This window comes from Tiliqua scincoides, chromosome 16 (assembly GCF_035046505.1).
Source record: "Tiliqua scincoides isolate rTilSci1 chromosome 16, rTilSci1.hap2, whole genome shotgun sequence".
NCBI classification, from domain to species: Eukaryota; Metazoa; Chordata; class Lepidosauria; order Squamata; family Scincidae; genus Tiliqua; species Tiliqua scincoides.
The window spans coordinates 6,478,910-6,494,648 of NC_089836.1; the positions used below are offsets into that span (position 1 = coordinate 6,478,910).

Below are 15,739 nucleotides of genomic sequence, written 5' to 3' on the forward strand. Positions count from 1 at the left end.
GAGTTGTCATATACAAAAATGCACCTTCTCCCTGAAGTGGTACAGTCCTTACTACCAGCTCATTCTGCTGCATGCGTAGATCCAACCTGAGTCTCAAGCAAGGGCGAACACGGGCAGCGTCGAGGCCATTTGCAGGAGAGAAGAAACCAAAGTGCTTTAGTAGATTGAAATTTTTTTTTAATTAAAAGGTGCTCCCCAATTCACTGGGTAGCAAGCGTGTGACCTCTTCCCCTTCAAGACGCCAGATCAACCACCCCCTTTCTGGCTTGAGCAAGTTCTCCTCCCTTCAAATTCCAAGGACTCCCTTGAATGCCCTACACAGGAGCCAACATCCCTCTGACCCATGCGTTTGGGGTCAGTGCTTAAGAAGTCCAGTGAAGGCCCTTTAAGACTGAAAGCTCCTCAACTGGAAGGCGCAGAGCTGACCGCCCTAAGCAGGTCTCTCACACACCAGATCTTCAGGGAGCTCCAGATCCTTTGCAGTTCCGCACTTGTTTCGATCATACAGCAGAACATTTTCCCCAGACATTAAATGGTGATCGTTTTGTGACGTACAGGGATAGTCACCACCATCTAGCACAGTAAACATGTGACAGAATTACCATACATAAGTAATGGCCACTGGCAGGGACGGAGATCAATGCACGGTCACAGATTATTTTACAAGTACAGTGATGCCTCGCAAGACGAATGCCTCGCACAACAAAAAACTCGCAAGACGAAAGCGTTTTGTTATTTTTTTGGTGACTCGCAAGACGAATTTTTCTATGGCCGTGCTTCACAAGACGAATTTTTTTGCATTTTTTTGTGTTTTGGTTTGTTTTAAATCGTGCTTTGCAAGACAAAATTTTCGCAATAGACGAAACGACTCGCGGAACGAATTAATTTCGTCTTGCGAGGCATCACTGTAGTTTAAAAAAAAATAAGGTTGTCCAAAGTGACTTACAACACTCTGAAGACAAGTTGGGTACAAATCTTAAGTATATAATAATTATTAATCTATCATAATTGCTTCAATGCTTTACTTTCTCTTCTTCACGGGGCAAATCAGAGAAGACAAATACCACGTACAGGTCCAACCTCTACAAAGCCAGCCTGCAGTTTTGGGACACAAGGATTTAGTTCACTGCAAATTCCGAACCCTTGGTGGAATGCTGGACCTGAGAATCCACAAACACAGTGTATCTTGGTCCCAGATTCCTTCACGGCCTGCCACTGAACAGTGTTGTGAAATCTACCTATGAGCTCTCAAGGCGCAACAACAAACAAGACAGCCAAGCACCATCAGTTTTTTTTCTTCTTTTTTTTAATAAAGATATAATTACAAAAAAAGGATAAAATCAGCTCAGGAAAAGGCAAATTTTAATTGATCAAGTTTAGACACTTAACATAATAACTCACATCCATTTTAAATACTATTACCTAAAGCCTGGTGGAAGGAACAGATTTTTCTGCACCATAATTAGAAAAACTCACAATACAACTTGCCAAAAAGGAAAAAAAAACGCACAGTTGCCATTTTCAATAAATATGCTCCATGCCAAAATGAGTACAAAATGAAAAAAAAAAAAATCAACAGTTCTTCCCATACGAAAACTTCCTTAGCTTCCCCACCCCCCCCACACACTTTAGTATTGTGTCCTTTAACCGATGTGAGGCGTTTACATTCAAGGGTTGCTGAGCTGTTCTGATTTGGCTCTGTTTGGGGAGGGAGAAAAAGGCAACTGTCAACACGGGCCACAATCCAATCTGAAATGTTCACCTCTGCTAACTTGCAATGTTCATTTCCTAAGGGACAGATCAGTCAGCAGCTACAGGCACTGACCGGCTGCCCCCGGAATAGAAGGCAGGCACAGAACTAACACCATCACAGCGAATGAGTGTGGGGCAGGAAACCATCTTTTGCATTCCTTCTGTTACGTACTTTGACGTTTTTTGGCTGGAAAGCAGCACATAAATAGGCTGTTGCGCAACCTTGAATGTTAATAGTTTTGCCCTCCTCCAATTGGTTTTTATTTCTGGGTTTCTCCATTGTTTGTATACATCATATTTATTTATTTATTTTCTATAAACTGTAAGTGCCTTAGGCATCTGCTCTGGCAGTGGAAACTTGGGATAAAAATCTTTTAAACAAACAAACCTTGGGCTCATGACCCCAATGGGGCCGCAAACCTCAGTTGCGGGGTCGTGGCAACTTAGGGAGATGAAATATATTGAAGGCCACTAGGGCTAGGGTCAAGGGGGAGGCACTTGGTGTCCCCCTTCAGGGACCAGGAGATGGTGTCATAGTACTGCTCAAGTTCTTAGCGATTCTGCTCATAATGGGGGCGAAGAGTGGGTGGCAACGGGGGCAGGGGTGAGCTGACAGGGAGCCAGGAGGGGGTAGGATCAATGGTGGGTTCCCAGTTTCATACTTTATGTATGTATTGGGTATGTGGCACAGAGAAGGTTGAACACCACTGGTCTGCATAATAGAGTGGGCCCCCAGTATCTGTTCGGGACCTGAAAATACTGAATTCCATGGATAATGAAATCCACGGGGGGGGGGGGGGGGGGTTGAGAGGGACTGGCAAAGCAGAAGTGCCTTTCAGAAGAGTCTAGGAGGTCTTCTAAGGCCCTCCAGCCAAAGGTTTGGCATCTGCAGATATCAAAATCCACTGATACCGAGACCATGGATCAGGAAGGGCCCCCTGTAATGAAGCTGTGAAGCAGATATTCTGGGACAGCTACAATCCACTTACCCTTTGGTGTCTGCTTTGTCACCACCACTACTGTCCTTTGATTTATCTTCTTCTTTATTGTCTAAAAAGAACGAACAGTGGCTGAGAGTCTGAACTGCAGATCATGAACTTACCAGGCCAGCCGCTAACCTTTCAGCCTCATTCTTTCCCATCTGCAACACGGCAGTAACAGCACTTACCCTATCCGGTTTGTTGCAAGAATTGAATCAAAACGACAACGCGCAGAGGCACTTTGCACACTCAGAAATCCTATAATAATGCCACTTTTACAGATGTGTGCGTTGAAACGAGAGAGAGAGACGTTCTATGGAGCTGGGAATTCACACAACCCGCTTAAAAGCAAGGCTTGCACACCATGTGACCCAAAATGAAGGCAGTCCCAGAAGCTGTATGTTGAGGTCTGCCAGGTGGGTCACAGGTTACAGGAGACCCGGCCCAAGTCTAACCACTCCCCCTGATTTCAACAGAAGTCACTCCCAAGAGCGTATGGCGTGTGCAAGGCTAGAGGCTAAACACAGCAGCTTAAGACACAGCCCTCTTAAAACCCATCTCAAAACTCAGCTTTACTGAGCGGCTCTGGAAGAATGCCTATGTCCTTTTTCCCCTACTGGACCCAAGCGTAGGGACACATAAGAGAATCATATCTGCTTGCCTTTTCTCCATTGTTTTCCTTCTGTCAACATCCATATTGAAAGCCCCTTGGAGCAGGACCCTGTCCTCTCACCTTGTGTAAAACATGCATACTAACGGCACTATATCAGGGATAGACCACCATATCTGCTCACCTGTCTTTTTGTCCTCCATCTCTTTTTTGTCTTCTTCTAACCTAGCTTTCTTTGCTCCCTTCTTATGGTCGGCGACATTTCTCCGGCCACCTTCTCCTTCATCTTCGGAATCGGAAAACTCTTCGTCGCAGGCTATCCGCTTATCAGACGCGCGGACTGGAATTGAAACACACGGTGAGAGGTGAGGTTCCTTTATTGTTTTTGTGTCAGACTAGTTCCGGAACTTTTTATTCTGAGCCAGAGTTGGCACTTCCCTTACCATGGGAACAACGCCCAAACTGGTAGCCTGGGAAAAGTTCTCTACCCCAAAGCCATGAAGTCGGTCTTGCTAAATGGATTGGCAACATTGTTGGGGGGGGGGAGATTCAACATAGGAGAGCAGCAAGCTGTTCAGTAAGACAACTGGATGGCAAACTGCTACCAGTGTACACAATATCGGGTGAAAAGAAATAGATCTAATTCAGTGGAAGGGAGTTTCCTACACTTAAAAAGCTGCATCACAATCTTCCTTATTACTAGCTGTGATTAATGACTACCCTCTTGCTTTAAGAGAGAATGAAGGTCTCGCTGAAGTCTTATGACTTATGTAACGATATTTGAACCTCTTCACTGAGATTTCCTAGCAAGTCCTCCCTAAAGTTCAGCTGCTCCTTACTCGAGATCCGCTTGTCGGGATCTTCCCCGTCTTCATCTCCACTGTCTTCGTGAACAGCGTCTTCGGGAATCGCTTGCATCTGTACACCAGGGGCATGGGGCAACATGCGCAAGTTTTCAAATAAGCGCTGCCTGCAAGGTAAAGACACCCAAGCTGCTTGTATCACTTTCTTCCCAATATAGTGCTTGTGTGCCTGGCATTTCCCCAATCTCATTTGTGCAAAAATACCCGGCTGCCTCACACACGTAGGCTATCAGGGTGAGAGACAGGTTACAGCAGAGGATGACTAGCTCAGTTGTCTTGCAAAAGGGAGGCAGTGATACCAAAAGAAACACAGCCATGCAATGTTATGATGGGCCACTGATCATTAGAAGCACGCTAGCATTTTTTTAAAAAAAACACGTTATTTTACAACTTATTGTTGACATAATATGCTTATACCTGTGCTAACAATATATTTTCTTCAGAACAATAAGCAAAAACAAAACATGCTTTCTCTGAAACAGGAACTTGACGATGGTTCTCAAAATTAAACTTCCTCCAACTAGTAAGATCCGACAACATCACCATTCGTTGTTAAAAAACAGCAGCTTCTGCTGCTTTCCTAGGATCCTACCCAAGCTAACCCTTTCCCCAGCTTCTTGGTGGCGTGACAAAAGGGGGGAAAGAGACACATAACTACAGATGCCTTGACTAAACAAAGTTGCCACAATTCAGACAACCCACATTTAAAAAAAAAAACAAGGCAAACAGGCTTACTTGATCTTCTCCATATATTCCGGGGTGTTCTGGTTTGTCATATTTGAGGGGCTAATGTGCAACTTGAAATCGGGTCCAAAATACTCAAAGTAGTCGTTGTAGGGCAGTTCTGTCAAAACAAAAACAGTGGCAGAATTGGCTTCTTAGTGGGGTTCCACGACAGATATTGAACTCCATCACGTTGGTCCACGTGGCTTGCCATATTTCGTGCATCAACTCGTATAATGGATGCGCGAACCAAACTCACGTAGGACGTAATGGGCCAGTGCTTGGAAATGTGATCGTATTTACAAAGATGGCCTGTCCATAAAACCAGTAAGGAAGTCAGCAGAGAAGGCAAAGGAGAAGCTATTAAGGTAGGGGAGCAACAGCAAGTGACCCCACCAATCTGTCACCTGAGGCACCTCAGCCAGCCTCTTGGAAAGGCCAGCCCAGCATCCAGTCCAAATTTAGCACTTTTAAATCCCACTGATTTCAGAGGGAAGCGTCAGGTATGCGATTAACTCCTCACCACAACCAATGGGGCTGAAGAGCTTAAGAGCAGGGTCCGTGCACAGGGTGACTCGCATCTCTCTTGCTTTGGAAGTCATTATTTTCTGCAGATACCACACCAGCCATGAACCCCTTCCTTTTCATTAAATCTACACATTCGCTTTAGTAAGCATGTACTTAAGGGATGTGCATTCCCAGGTGACGCTGGATCAGACCTGCATATCCTAGAAAAATATTTTGGGCGGCTGGAATCTGATAAATGGGGCTGGCGCAAGTTTAGACCGGTTGCGTCACTCTGGGGGACGGCAGGACGGTTTGCAAACCCAAGGGGCCGGCTGCGATGTTCTTCAGACTCTTTACCGTTAGGGATTTCGCAATCTAAGGCAACCGCGGTCTCGTAGGTCCAGCACCGAGCCACGTTCCGGATGGTGTAGCCCCCTCCGCCAAGCATCAGCAGAGGCAAGTTGAAAGTCTTCACGACTTCCACGCATTTTGCGTGACCTGCCGACAGAGCAAGATAAATGACACCGTGAAGGTTTCAACCCCAGAGCTCTCACCATGACACTGGCTGACAAAAGACACAAAAGGAGAACAAAATGGAAACGGGACAGGACGGCACATGCAGTTTCTTAAGTTTTTGGAATCTCCTTTTTAGACAGCAGGTTGGTTATACACCTACAAAACCCCCTTGGCCAGGTGCAAGTGCCCCCATTCCTCCGGCAAACGGCACACCTGGCCACACAAAGATTCCCTTCCCAGAGGTGTTCCACTGAAGTAGGATGTCTGAATGCCAGATGCAAAAGAGTACAGGGATCTCGTCTCATGTGCTCAGAGGCACCTGGAGAGCCACTGTGAGGTCCAGGAGGCCAGACTAGATGGGTCTTTGGCCTGAGGCTCTTCTTCTTTGGCAGGGCTCTTCTTATGTTCTTATGATTGCCAAGGAGGACTTATTGCACACAGTCATCTGACACATAAAGCCATATCTACGATGAGGCATCACATGGCCATTAGGAATCATAGAGACAAGGGAACCAAGGAATGCAAGGCCCTATTCTTGTTCATGTTGGAGCAATTCCTTAGGGATGGCACCACAGCTCAGAGATAGGGCATGCAGAAAGTTACCAGTTCAATCCCTGGCAGCACCTCCAGGTAGGGTCCACAGAAAACCTACTCTGATCCCATTACCCTAAAGGGGCTCTGGCAGCCACCATACATTATAATGAGATCAACGGTCTCGTCCCATAAAAAGCAATTTTTGTATGTAGTGACGCACATAAACAAGACTTCTCCCATCTTCTGTGTGTGTGATGGTGACCAGGAAACCACAAATGTGTACACGTGGAGCTGTGGATCTCATGAAAGGGCTTGCCATTTCTCACCTTTGACAGTAAGATTAAAACATCCCAGCCGGTCACCAGACAGTGAATCGGCCCCACACTGCAGGACCACGGCACTAGGCTGATACATCTCCATCACTTTGGATATGATCTGAAAAGGAGGAGGAATGGTCATCAGCCTTTCAATACAACTTCACAACGTTTGGCTTCAAAATGGGGCCAAGAATGTACTCACGGGCTTAAATATCTGTCCATAAGACTCGTCATCAATTCCATCTCTCATGGGAAAGTTAACAGCATAATATTTGCCTTTGCCGGCCCCGATGTCCTGTGAAGACACACAGAGACAAACACAAAAGAGTAGCAACTGTCACAACAGGGACATGCCGAGTTTGTGCGTCTTCAGTTCAAAGCTGCCTGTACCCAGAAGAAATTTTTGGCAGCTTCCCCAAGTAGATCACAAATATTTATGTTTTCTGCTCTAGGTACAAGAGGAGTGCCAGGTTGGTGAGATATTTCCAGATTAAATCAACAGAGAAAACACCTGATCGGTCCAGTAGATGAAATCAGCGCTTATGCAAAACAGGCCCAGAATAACAGGAAGAGAGACACGTGACAATACGCAAGGATCCCAAAAGCATAACTGCGATTGGCTGGCTTTCTTCAATCTCGGTCAAGGATAGCTTGGAGTCATGGTAGGAAATCAAAACCAAGTCCCTCTCTCGCCAAGAACAGGGATGGTGATGGTGGGGGGGGGGAAGTCAGACATGTACAGGAAGATTCATTTGAAAGACAAACCAATTACCTGGGAATGGGCAGTAATGTCATGTGTCTGCTCTGCCAGAAGATCCAAAAAATCGCATGCTATTACATCTATAAGAAACGGGCCACAATTCACAAAGTGAAACATACAAAGATCGTTTGTCTCCTCTTCCAAGGCTGGCCCAGGAGCTCTGGGCACCCGAGCTGGCACGTGCCAAGCATGGTTCCCTTGGTGCAGTGCTCAGTGCCACCTCCGCTTGCCGGGTGGTGAGCCAACCACTGTTCCTTCTCCCCTAACCCAATTTGAAAAATTTAAAAAATAAGAAAGGACAAGGATGGAGAGGAAGTGTGGAGGAGAGATGCAAGCGAGAGTGTTGAGACTCTCCTCTCTTTCACATTCCTCTTCCACTCCTCTCCCCAACTCCTTTTCAAATCAAGGCATCAGGAGGAAAATCAGCAGCGACAGGTGCCCCCTGGTAGCTGGTTTCAAAGGGCCGGCTCAGCCCTGCATCCTTCAGCATTCAGGGTACAGAATCTGTTCCAAATAAGGAGACAAGACATCCCTGCTGATACCCAGAGACGCTCCAAACACTCACGCCTTTGCAAGTGTGAAATTGGGCTGCCTATTATGGGGGCACCATGTTGGTTTTCCTGCAGCAAACGTCCTGTTAGGGGTTCAAGGCAAACAAATACATAGCATGGAGTGGGGTCCATTTCGTTGAAAGCGTGATGTGTTCCAGAGCCCGGCAACAGGGAAAGTGTCCGTGCCAGGCCCCCTGGCATCACCCCATCCCTTGTTTTTCAGAGGTATGCGGTGCTTAACAGCAATTCCTTCTGCTTGTCGTCATGTCACTGGGAGGCCTCCACGATGCAAGGATATGATCCTGTGCCTCACTAACTGCACTGGCTGCCAGTTAGCTTCTGAGCTGGTTGCCACCTTGAAAGCCCTACAGGGCTTAGGTTGTGGAGACCCTGAAAGAACGTTCTCTCCCACACACGTGCCCAAACACTTCGTTCTGCATCTCAGGCCTTCAGGTCTTCCTGTGCAATGAAGCACAACTGGCAGGGAAAAAGTATTGCCAAGCCTGTAGTGCAGATGGGAAAGACTGAGAGCTACACCAGCTCTCAGTCTGGCTCAAAGGATAGCATGAGCCAGGCAGCGCCATCAACCACCAAACCTGTGTCTGGACTCACCCGCAAATCTCCCGTGCCAGGGAAATATTCGCCGTATTTGTGGAAGGACACGGTCATGACGCGATCTGTTGTATAGAAGGCTTCCTCAACACCGTCGCCATGATGAATGTCAATATCAATGTACAGCACTCTTTGGTGGTATCTGCAGGGGGGTGGGGGGATGTCACAAAAAGGCAGAGCTTTTTAACAGGCACTCTTCAAGACCCAAATTGAAAAACACACCAGGACTACAGTCCTGCACAGTGTCCTGGGAGCAAACCCTATCAAATGCAGTGTGACTTATCCCCAAGTAAACGTGCATAGGAGTGCGCTGCAAATTCCTTCAAAGGGCTTTTAATTTGTTCTTCCACCTCTACAAGACAGCTCAGACCACACCCAAGATCTTCAAGACAGAAAGCTTATATATATCAAAGAAAACACAAGCTCCAACATCAACTTACTTCAGCAACTCGAGGATGGCGAGCACAATGTCATTGACGTAACAGAAACCGGAGGCCTCTGACTTCTTCGCGTGATGAAGCCCTCCAGCCCAGTTAACGGCCATGTCGGTCTGTTGCCTGTTCAGCTTTACTGCTCCCGCTAAAGAATAATTGTTGGGAAGAAAAAAAAACTCTCGCTTTGTAGTAATGAAAAGGCAGGCAGGGTATCTTGAGGAGGGTCAGGGGCAGTCGAGTTCACCACTCTCCTCTCCCTCACCTTTCTGACACTCTAGCCCAGTGATTTTCAACCTTCTTCATCTCACTGCACACTGGCAAGGTACTAAAATGGTCAAGGCACACCATCAGTTTTTTGACAACTGACAAGGCACACTGTGCTGTCAGTGGGGGGGCTCGCATCCCGCAATGGCCCTACTAATAAATGGCCCTCTCCCAAATTCCCGTGGCACACCTGGGGACCATTCACGGCACACCAGCGTGCCACGGCACAGTGGCAGAAAATGGCATGCCTAACCCATCACTCTTCTTTCCTCCACACTTCATCGGAAGTGCCTTCTGACAGGAAGTGCCTTCCAGCTGTATCTGGGAGATGTTCTGAGGCACAGGTCTCCCCATGGCTCAGAAAGCTTCTGGACTTAACTGGAAGTCTCCAGTGTGAACCAGAAGTGTCTTCTGGTTGTGTCCGGGTGGCATGTCCATTTGCATCCAGGGGGTCTTCAGAGGCCCTCCAGCCATAGGCTTGACACACGCAGGTACTGAGATCCACGGATGCCCAGCCCACAGATCTGCGGTACTTTTTTGCCTACTGAAGATTTCACTTCATGTCTCTGACGAAGTGGAGCTTCTGCCACAATACATCTGTTGGGCTGTAAGAGGCCACAAGGCTCTTCGCTCTTTCTGCTGCTACCGACAAACACAGCCACAACTCTGAAATGTGCTATTGAATTGACAGCTTTCTGCAAAAAAAAAAACTGCACAGCATTCATAAAGAGGATAGACTTACCCACAGAGCCTCCTGTTGACAGCTGACAGAACTCAAACAGGCCATCAAACACGGGACAGTCTTCCCCAACATTAACTATATAAGAGAAGCTGAATTAATTTTAAGTGCGCTTTTCAAACAGAAGTGCATGATACATTTTCAACACTTTGAAACACTGATATAATGAGCACAGAGATGATTCTGGGGAGATTTGTTACAATTTGATGAGGGATACAACGAACTTCAATTTGTTTGAAGTTTAGGATAGGAAACATCACCCATTTAACAAATATATTTAACGTATTAGACAAACTCTCCTGGCAATCAGCGTAGCTGGGGGCTGGGCCCAGACATATCTCACAGTGTTGCTAATGGTTGCAGATGCACCATTAGCAATTCGGATATTCTAGGCGATTTTAACGCAGGGACGTGACTTCACCAACAGACAACAATGCAGTTTTAGCCAAGGAATAAAATATTCTGCCATTCTCCTCTTAGATTACAATGCCAAAACTCCTTGAAGAGTCCATGTTGAGACGAGTCTCATAAGTCAAGCACTGAAGCAGTTACACTTTCTGTTCATGGAGGCCTCCTCCGACTGCAAGGGAGACGGAGGTCCTGTCAGCTGCAAGGGAGTGGGGTAGCTGCTCTGGCACCCGCTATCTTTTATCACAATAAGGCAATGCCCCTCCAATCACATCTCTGAACACAACGGTGATGACAATGCATTACAGCAGTGGTTTTCAAATTCTCCAGGAGAGTTTGAGCCACTGTAAGTTCTTGCGGGGTTGGGGGGAGGCAGCGGGGGTGGGTGGAAGGCGCGATTGCTCCACTTTCACTGCTGCAGGGGGCCCTAACAAAAGTTCGCACCAGGCTCCCCGCACCCTGGAGAGGCTGGGGTAAGCGCTCCCAAGCCCCTGCAGCCCCCTGAGCGGCGCGATCATGGGGATCGCGCCGCTGCCTCCTCCCTGCCTCCAGGCTGCCCCTGCCCCTTAAGGGGGCAGAGACCAGGGCCCACAGGCTGGGGTGTCGCAACGCCCCACTTTGAAAAGCCCTGCATTACAGGGTTAAGGAAGACGGTGAATGCCACCATTGTGGCAAGATTCCCTCCAACCCTTGCGGGGGCTTCCTTTAACTGCAGCAATAATGGCTGTTCAGGGCACTCTTTCATAGCCACACTGGTGACAATCACATTTTTTCCACCAGGGCCCCAGCATGGATCTCTGGGTCCATCAGACCCAGAGTCCTTGGCTAGACTTGGGTCATCAGACTCTGGGTCCTTGGCTAGTGCCCCATCCTGCACCATGTCCAACATCCAGCTATTCCAAACATGGTTGATACTGATCAGCTGCACTAGATCAATTTCACACAGGAGGTATCACATCAAATATCATGTGGTAACTCTCTTCTCTGGATCAGTGTTAATTATGCTGGAAAGTTACAGTGTCGCCATAGTTACCTCTGATCATAGTTAGCTGTGTTACTTCAGTTACACAGTTACTTCACTCCAAAGACTGAAACCAGCTTCTAGCTCAATTCTAAATGTAGTTTAAACTTTTCTTTGTACGCTTGGATAATACAATAACTCTGTGTAACAAAATTTGAACAGCTCCATGTTTATCTGAATATGCTGATGTTTCTTTACGGATACTGGCACAAGGATTTCAAAAATGCCACTATCTTGGGCCTAGCATCAATAGCTTAGCCACAGTTACACTATGCTGTTGTATGATATGACGTGTATTACAACCCGTTAAGCAACAGGATAGATGAGAACACCAAATCTAAGATAACTAAAAGTGTTTTCATGATACAAATAAACCAAGACCACCTTTTGGATCAGCTTGTAAACTTCATAAGAAACATTGCAAACATTTTTTGTATTACACAGTATTGTAGCTTTGGAACAGATCAGGAAGGTCATCTAATCCAACCCCCTGCTTGGAGCAGGCAACAAATGTAGGTTGGCATTTGGCAACAAGGCTCTCAAAGGAAGGCTTTGTTTGCATTTCGCTCAAGAGCCAGACTCACATCTCTGCATCTGTTTGCTGTATTCAGACATGTTGTCTGGTCTTATCGAACGGAGAAATTTGATGTACTCATCGCTGTGGTATTTGGTCATTTCTTCGGCTGTAGCTTTGTGGGGCCGCTGGGAAACAAAAAGACGGAAATGGGGTCTGTCACACAGAGTTAGGAACTTGATACCAAATTACGAAGCTTTCTCAAGGGTAAGGGTGCACTCTGCCACTACTGGATGACCTTAGCTGCATCCAGACTCTTAACATGCCTTCCTTAGTTGAATCCAGACCCCCACCCTGCCTTCCTTAGGGGCAAATGTGCGCACTGCTATCATTGGTTGGTTTCCCCCACCTTATATCCTAAAGAAGGCTATGCTGCTGCATCCGTTCTGCAGGCAAGGTCTTACAGAAATGCAAAAGGGCTTCCAGATCAGGCTGGCAGACATTTGGCTCCCTGCCTCTTTCATCTTCCACTAGAAGCGCAGAGGAAAGGCTCTCTTCCCACCAACTGAAAACTGTGCTTCTTCTAACACCCCATAAGACTAGCTAACTTTTTGGTTAATTTCACTGGGTGTTCTGATAGGGGGGAGATTCCTAGCTAATCTGATTAGCTGCGTGTTAAACTGACAGGTCATTGCATTTCTTGAACGAAGACCCTTCCACCTGCCCATGTGGATTCTCTGAGCAGGAAAACAAGATTTAAATTCAAATTTAAAATCCTTGGTACAGCTCTCAAAGCAAAGGCACGTTAAAACACGCAACACAAAATCTTCATATGAATTTTCAGCGACCAAATGGAGGCACAGAGTGTACTCACGTAAATTTCCATTTTTCTGTACAAGCCATAATTGAGCAACAGGTTGTGCGTCATGCGAATCCTGTGAGGCTTCATGGGGTGTCCTTGCCCATAGTAATAGTTCCCAATATCACCTAAGAAGGAAACAAAAGAAGTCATTGCTTTCTTTAGTTTTGTTTTAGGGGGTCTTTACCTCCCATTCCTAAAGAGTTCCGTAACAGGTTTACTCCAGTGGCTGCCCAATTCCTTTGGTGAGCATCCCTCCATCTCTGGCTTCACTCAGGCATTCCATGCCTCATCCTCAGCACTTCGCAAAGAGGTAAGAGCTGGTGGCCAAATAAGTAGCCCAAATTTGTGGAACGAGACTTCAGAATAATTTAATATTACTCTAAACAGGTCCCAAGGGACTCTTTCAGTTGACATAATAGATTTGATAGATTCAAATATATTCAATAGATTCAAACATAATATGAAATCACAATGGTTAACTACAGTTAGTTTGATGCTCCAAACCACTGCCAGCCTAGAAACCATGGTTTACAAGGGGCCTACAAATCCAACCAGTGTTTGAATCAGACGCTGACTCATTAAACCGCAATCTTTGGGACCTCAACCCTCCTCAAGTTATTTCTTGGGAGTCAGTGAAAAGGAAAGGGAATGGATACAAGCTGGTGTGTATGTAGCTAAAAGACTGAGCTGGGAATTGGGATGTCCCTGGTTCAAACCTCACCGCTGCCATAAATCCTCACTTGGTGACCTCAGGCAAGCCTTCTTGGCCTCAGTTTTCCCCAGCTGCAAAATGGGAATAATACATCACTGATCCTACAGGTCTGCCACAAAGATTGCATCAAGCAGAGACGTGTGAAGCTCAAGATTAATGATAATGTTCTCAGCATGGAAGAGGAGGTGCAGCAAAATTATAGCTGCTGCTGCTTCTCTAGCTGCTAACTCAGCCATCCAGCAGAACCACCAACTGCTCTGTGAACAGGCCAAGGAAGAGGAGAAGCAGCCCCAACATCTTTTCTTGTTTTAATTGCATCCTATTTTTCAGCTGAAAAGCCAGTCAAAAGGGCATAAATATTTTGATTGCTTCCCTTTCATAGCACCGGTGAGAAAATATACATTTCTGGTACTCCAGCATTTAGGATATACTTTTGGAGCATGTATCCTGAGAATACACCTACTTTTCCAAGTGCCAATGGCCTTCACATTGTCTGGTTTTTCTCATGAAAGCCAAGCCCCCATGCAAACAATCTTCCTCCTGGCCAAGGCCCCCTTTGAGGCGGAACAAAGGCGGCCGAGCAACAAAAGAAGCAGACTACAACCCGCCATTCTGCTTTTCTTGGCAGCGTCTGGAAAGTCAGACTAGGCTGCAAAACAGATTATCCATGGCACAGTCCGTCTTTGGCATCACCGGATGAAGGGCACGGCTCTGTGCTCCAAAACCAGGCATGCAGAAGGCATAAGATGGAAAAGCACCGCATGAGAATAAATCAAGCCTTGTGGCTCGGATTTGTGCCACAAGGTCCCTTAAGTGTGGTCCGTGAAGGAAATCCAGGCACTGGCTGGAATTCAAGCTGCATGGCTTCCATAGACTGGGACTCTTCTGGCACCACCAAGACAGGCCAGCGACCGAACCTGGAACCTTCTGTGTGAAAAGCAGGTGCTCTGTAGGTAGCTACGGTCCTTCCCCAAACGGCCCTGGAAGTAGGGAAACCTTTACGGGACTCTGGCTCAAGGTGGCTTGCACAGCTAATAGCTTCTTCAACCTGGGGGTCACAACCCCAATGGGTTCGCAGAGCCTCATTGGGGGGGTCATGGCAAACTTTCCAACCCTGTGCAAGGAGGGCTTGGATCCAATCCGCTAATGGGACTACCTTATCCAAACTTCCCGCACAGCCTCTTCTGGCTGCCCTGCCCTGCAGCTCCTAAGGCCGGCCCTGCCCAGGCTGCCACCTCGCAGGGTTGTTGTGAACACACAAGAAGGGTGGGAAATGGGATTGGTGAGGGCAAATCCAGATTCGACTTCTGAACCCGAAGACCGTAATTTTTGCCTCAATGAGTTACTCCCTGCCGCAGGATGGGATGATGGCCTGGAGGCATTTTGGGGGGGGGGGGAGAACGGACAGACTGATGGAGGGAAAGCCCATTACAGGCTGCAAGCCTGTGGAACTCCCTGCCACAGGGTGTAATGATGGCCTGAAGGCCTTTCAAGGGGGCCTGTGGGACTCCCTGCCACAGGGTGAGATGATGCCTGAGGCATCTTAAAGAGGGCTGTGGGGCCAGAGTGGGACCCTGGAGGCTGGACCCTCGGGCCTGATCCTGCAGGGTTCTTAGGGGCTTAGCAGACAGAACCAAGGGCCCAGTGGAGGGGGCGTGGCCAGTGGGAGGGGCGTGGCCTGTCAGTGGGAGGGGAGGGGCCAACGGTCCACACGGGGCGGGGCGGGGCGCGGACCCTCCGGGGAACGCACCGTCGTAGTAGTAGCAGACCTTCTTCTTGCCGCCGCCCTGACTGTAGGCCATGGCCCCGCGAGGGCAGCGCGACGGCGGCGAGAGCGGCGCCGAGAGCAGCCCGCCCCTTCCCTGCACCGGGAGGAGCCGCTCACACGGGGCGCCTGGAGGGCGTGAGGCGCGCGGCGGGCCGGAGAGGAGGGAGTGCGGCTCTCCCCCGCGCGCGATGGTGCAGCCCGAAGGCGGCGGTGCGCATGCGCGTCTCCGGTGGGCGGGACGGCCGGGGCGACAAAGAGGCAAAGGCCGCGCATGCGCGCTTCCCCGTCCCAT

At 47.9% G+C, this 15,739-nt stretch overlaps 1 protein-coding gene across 1 annotated transcript; it reads right to left on the reverse strand.

Moving 5' to 3' along the window:
• Nucleotides 1-1,318: 1,318 nt before the first annotated feature.
• On the reverse strand, nucleotides 1,319-15,582 carry LOC136635403 (histone deacetylase 2). The gene is made up of 14 exons (XM_066610481.1): nucleotides 15,430-15,582; nucleotides 12,980-13,092; nucleotides 12,176-12,293; nucleotides 10,166-10,240; nucleotides 9,166-9,304; nucleotides 8,726-8,867; nucleotides 7,005-7,097; nucleotides 6,812-6,920; nucleotides 5,793-5,933; nucleotides 4,941-5,049; nucleotides 4,182-4,312; nucleotides 3,527-3,682; nucleotides 2,742-2,802; nucleotides 1,319-1,698 (listed from the first exon to the last, which is right to left on the reverse strand). Exons 1-14 carry the CDS (start codon nucleotides 15,479-15,481, stop codon nucleotides 1,668-1,670), a joined length of 1,470 nt encoding a protein of 489 aa, XP_066466578.1. The 5' UTR covers nucleotides 15,482-15,582; the 3' UTR covers nucleotides 1,319-1,667.
• Between the last annotated feature and the right edge of the window lie 157 nt (nucleotides 15,583-15,739).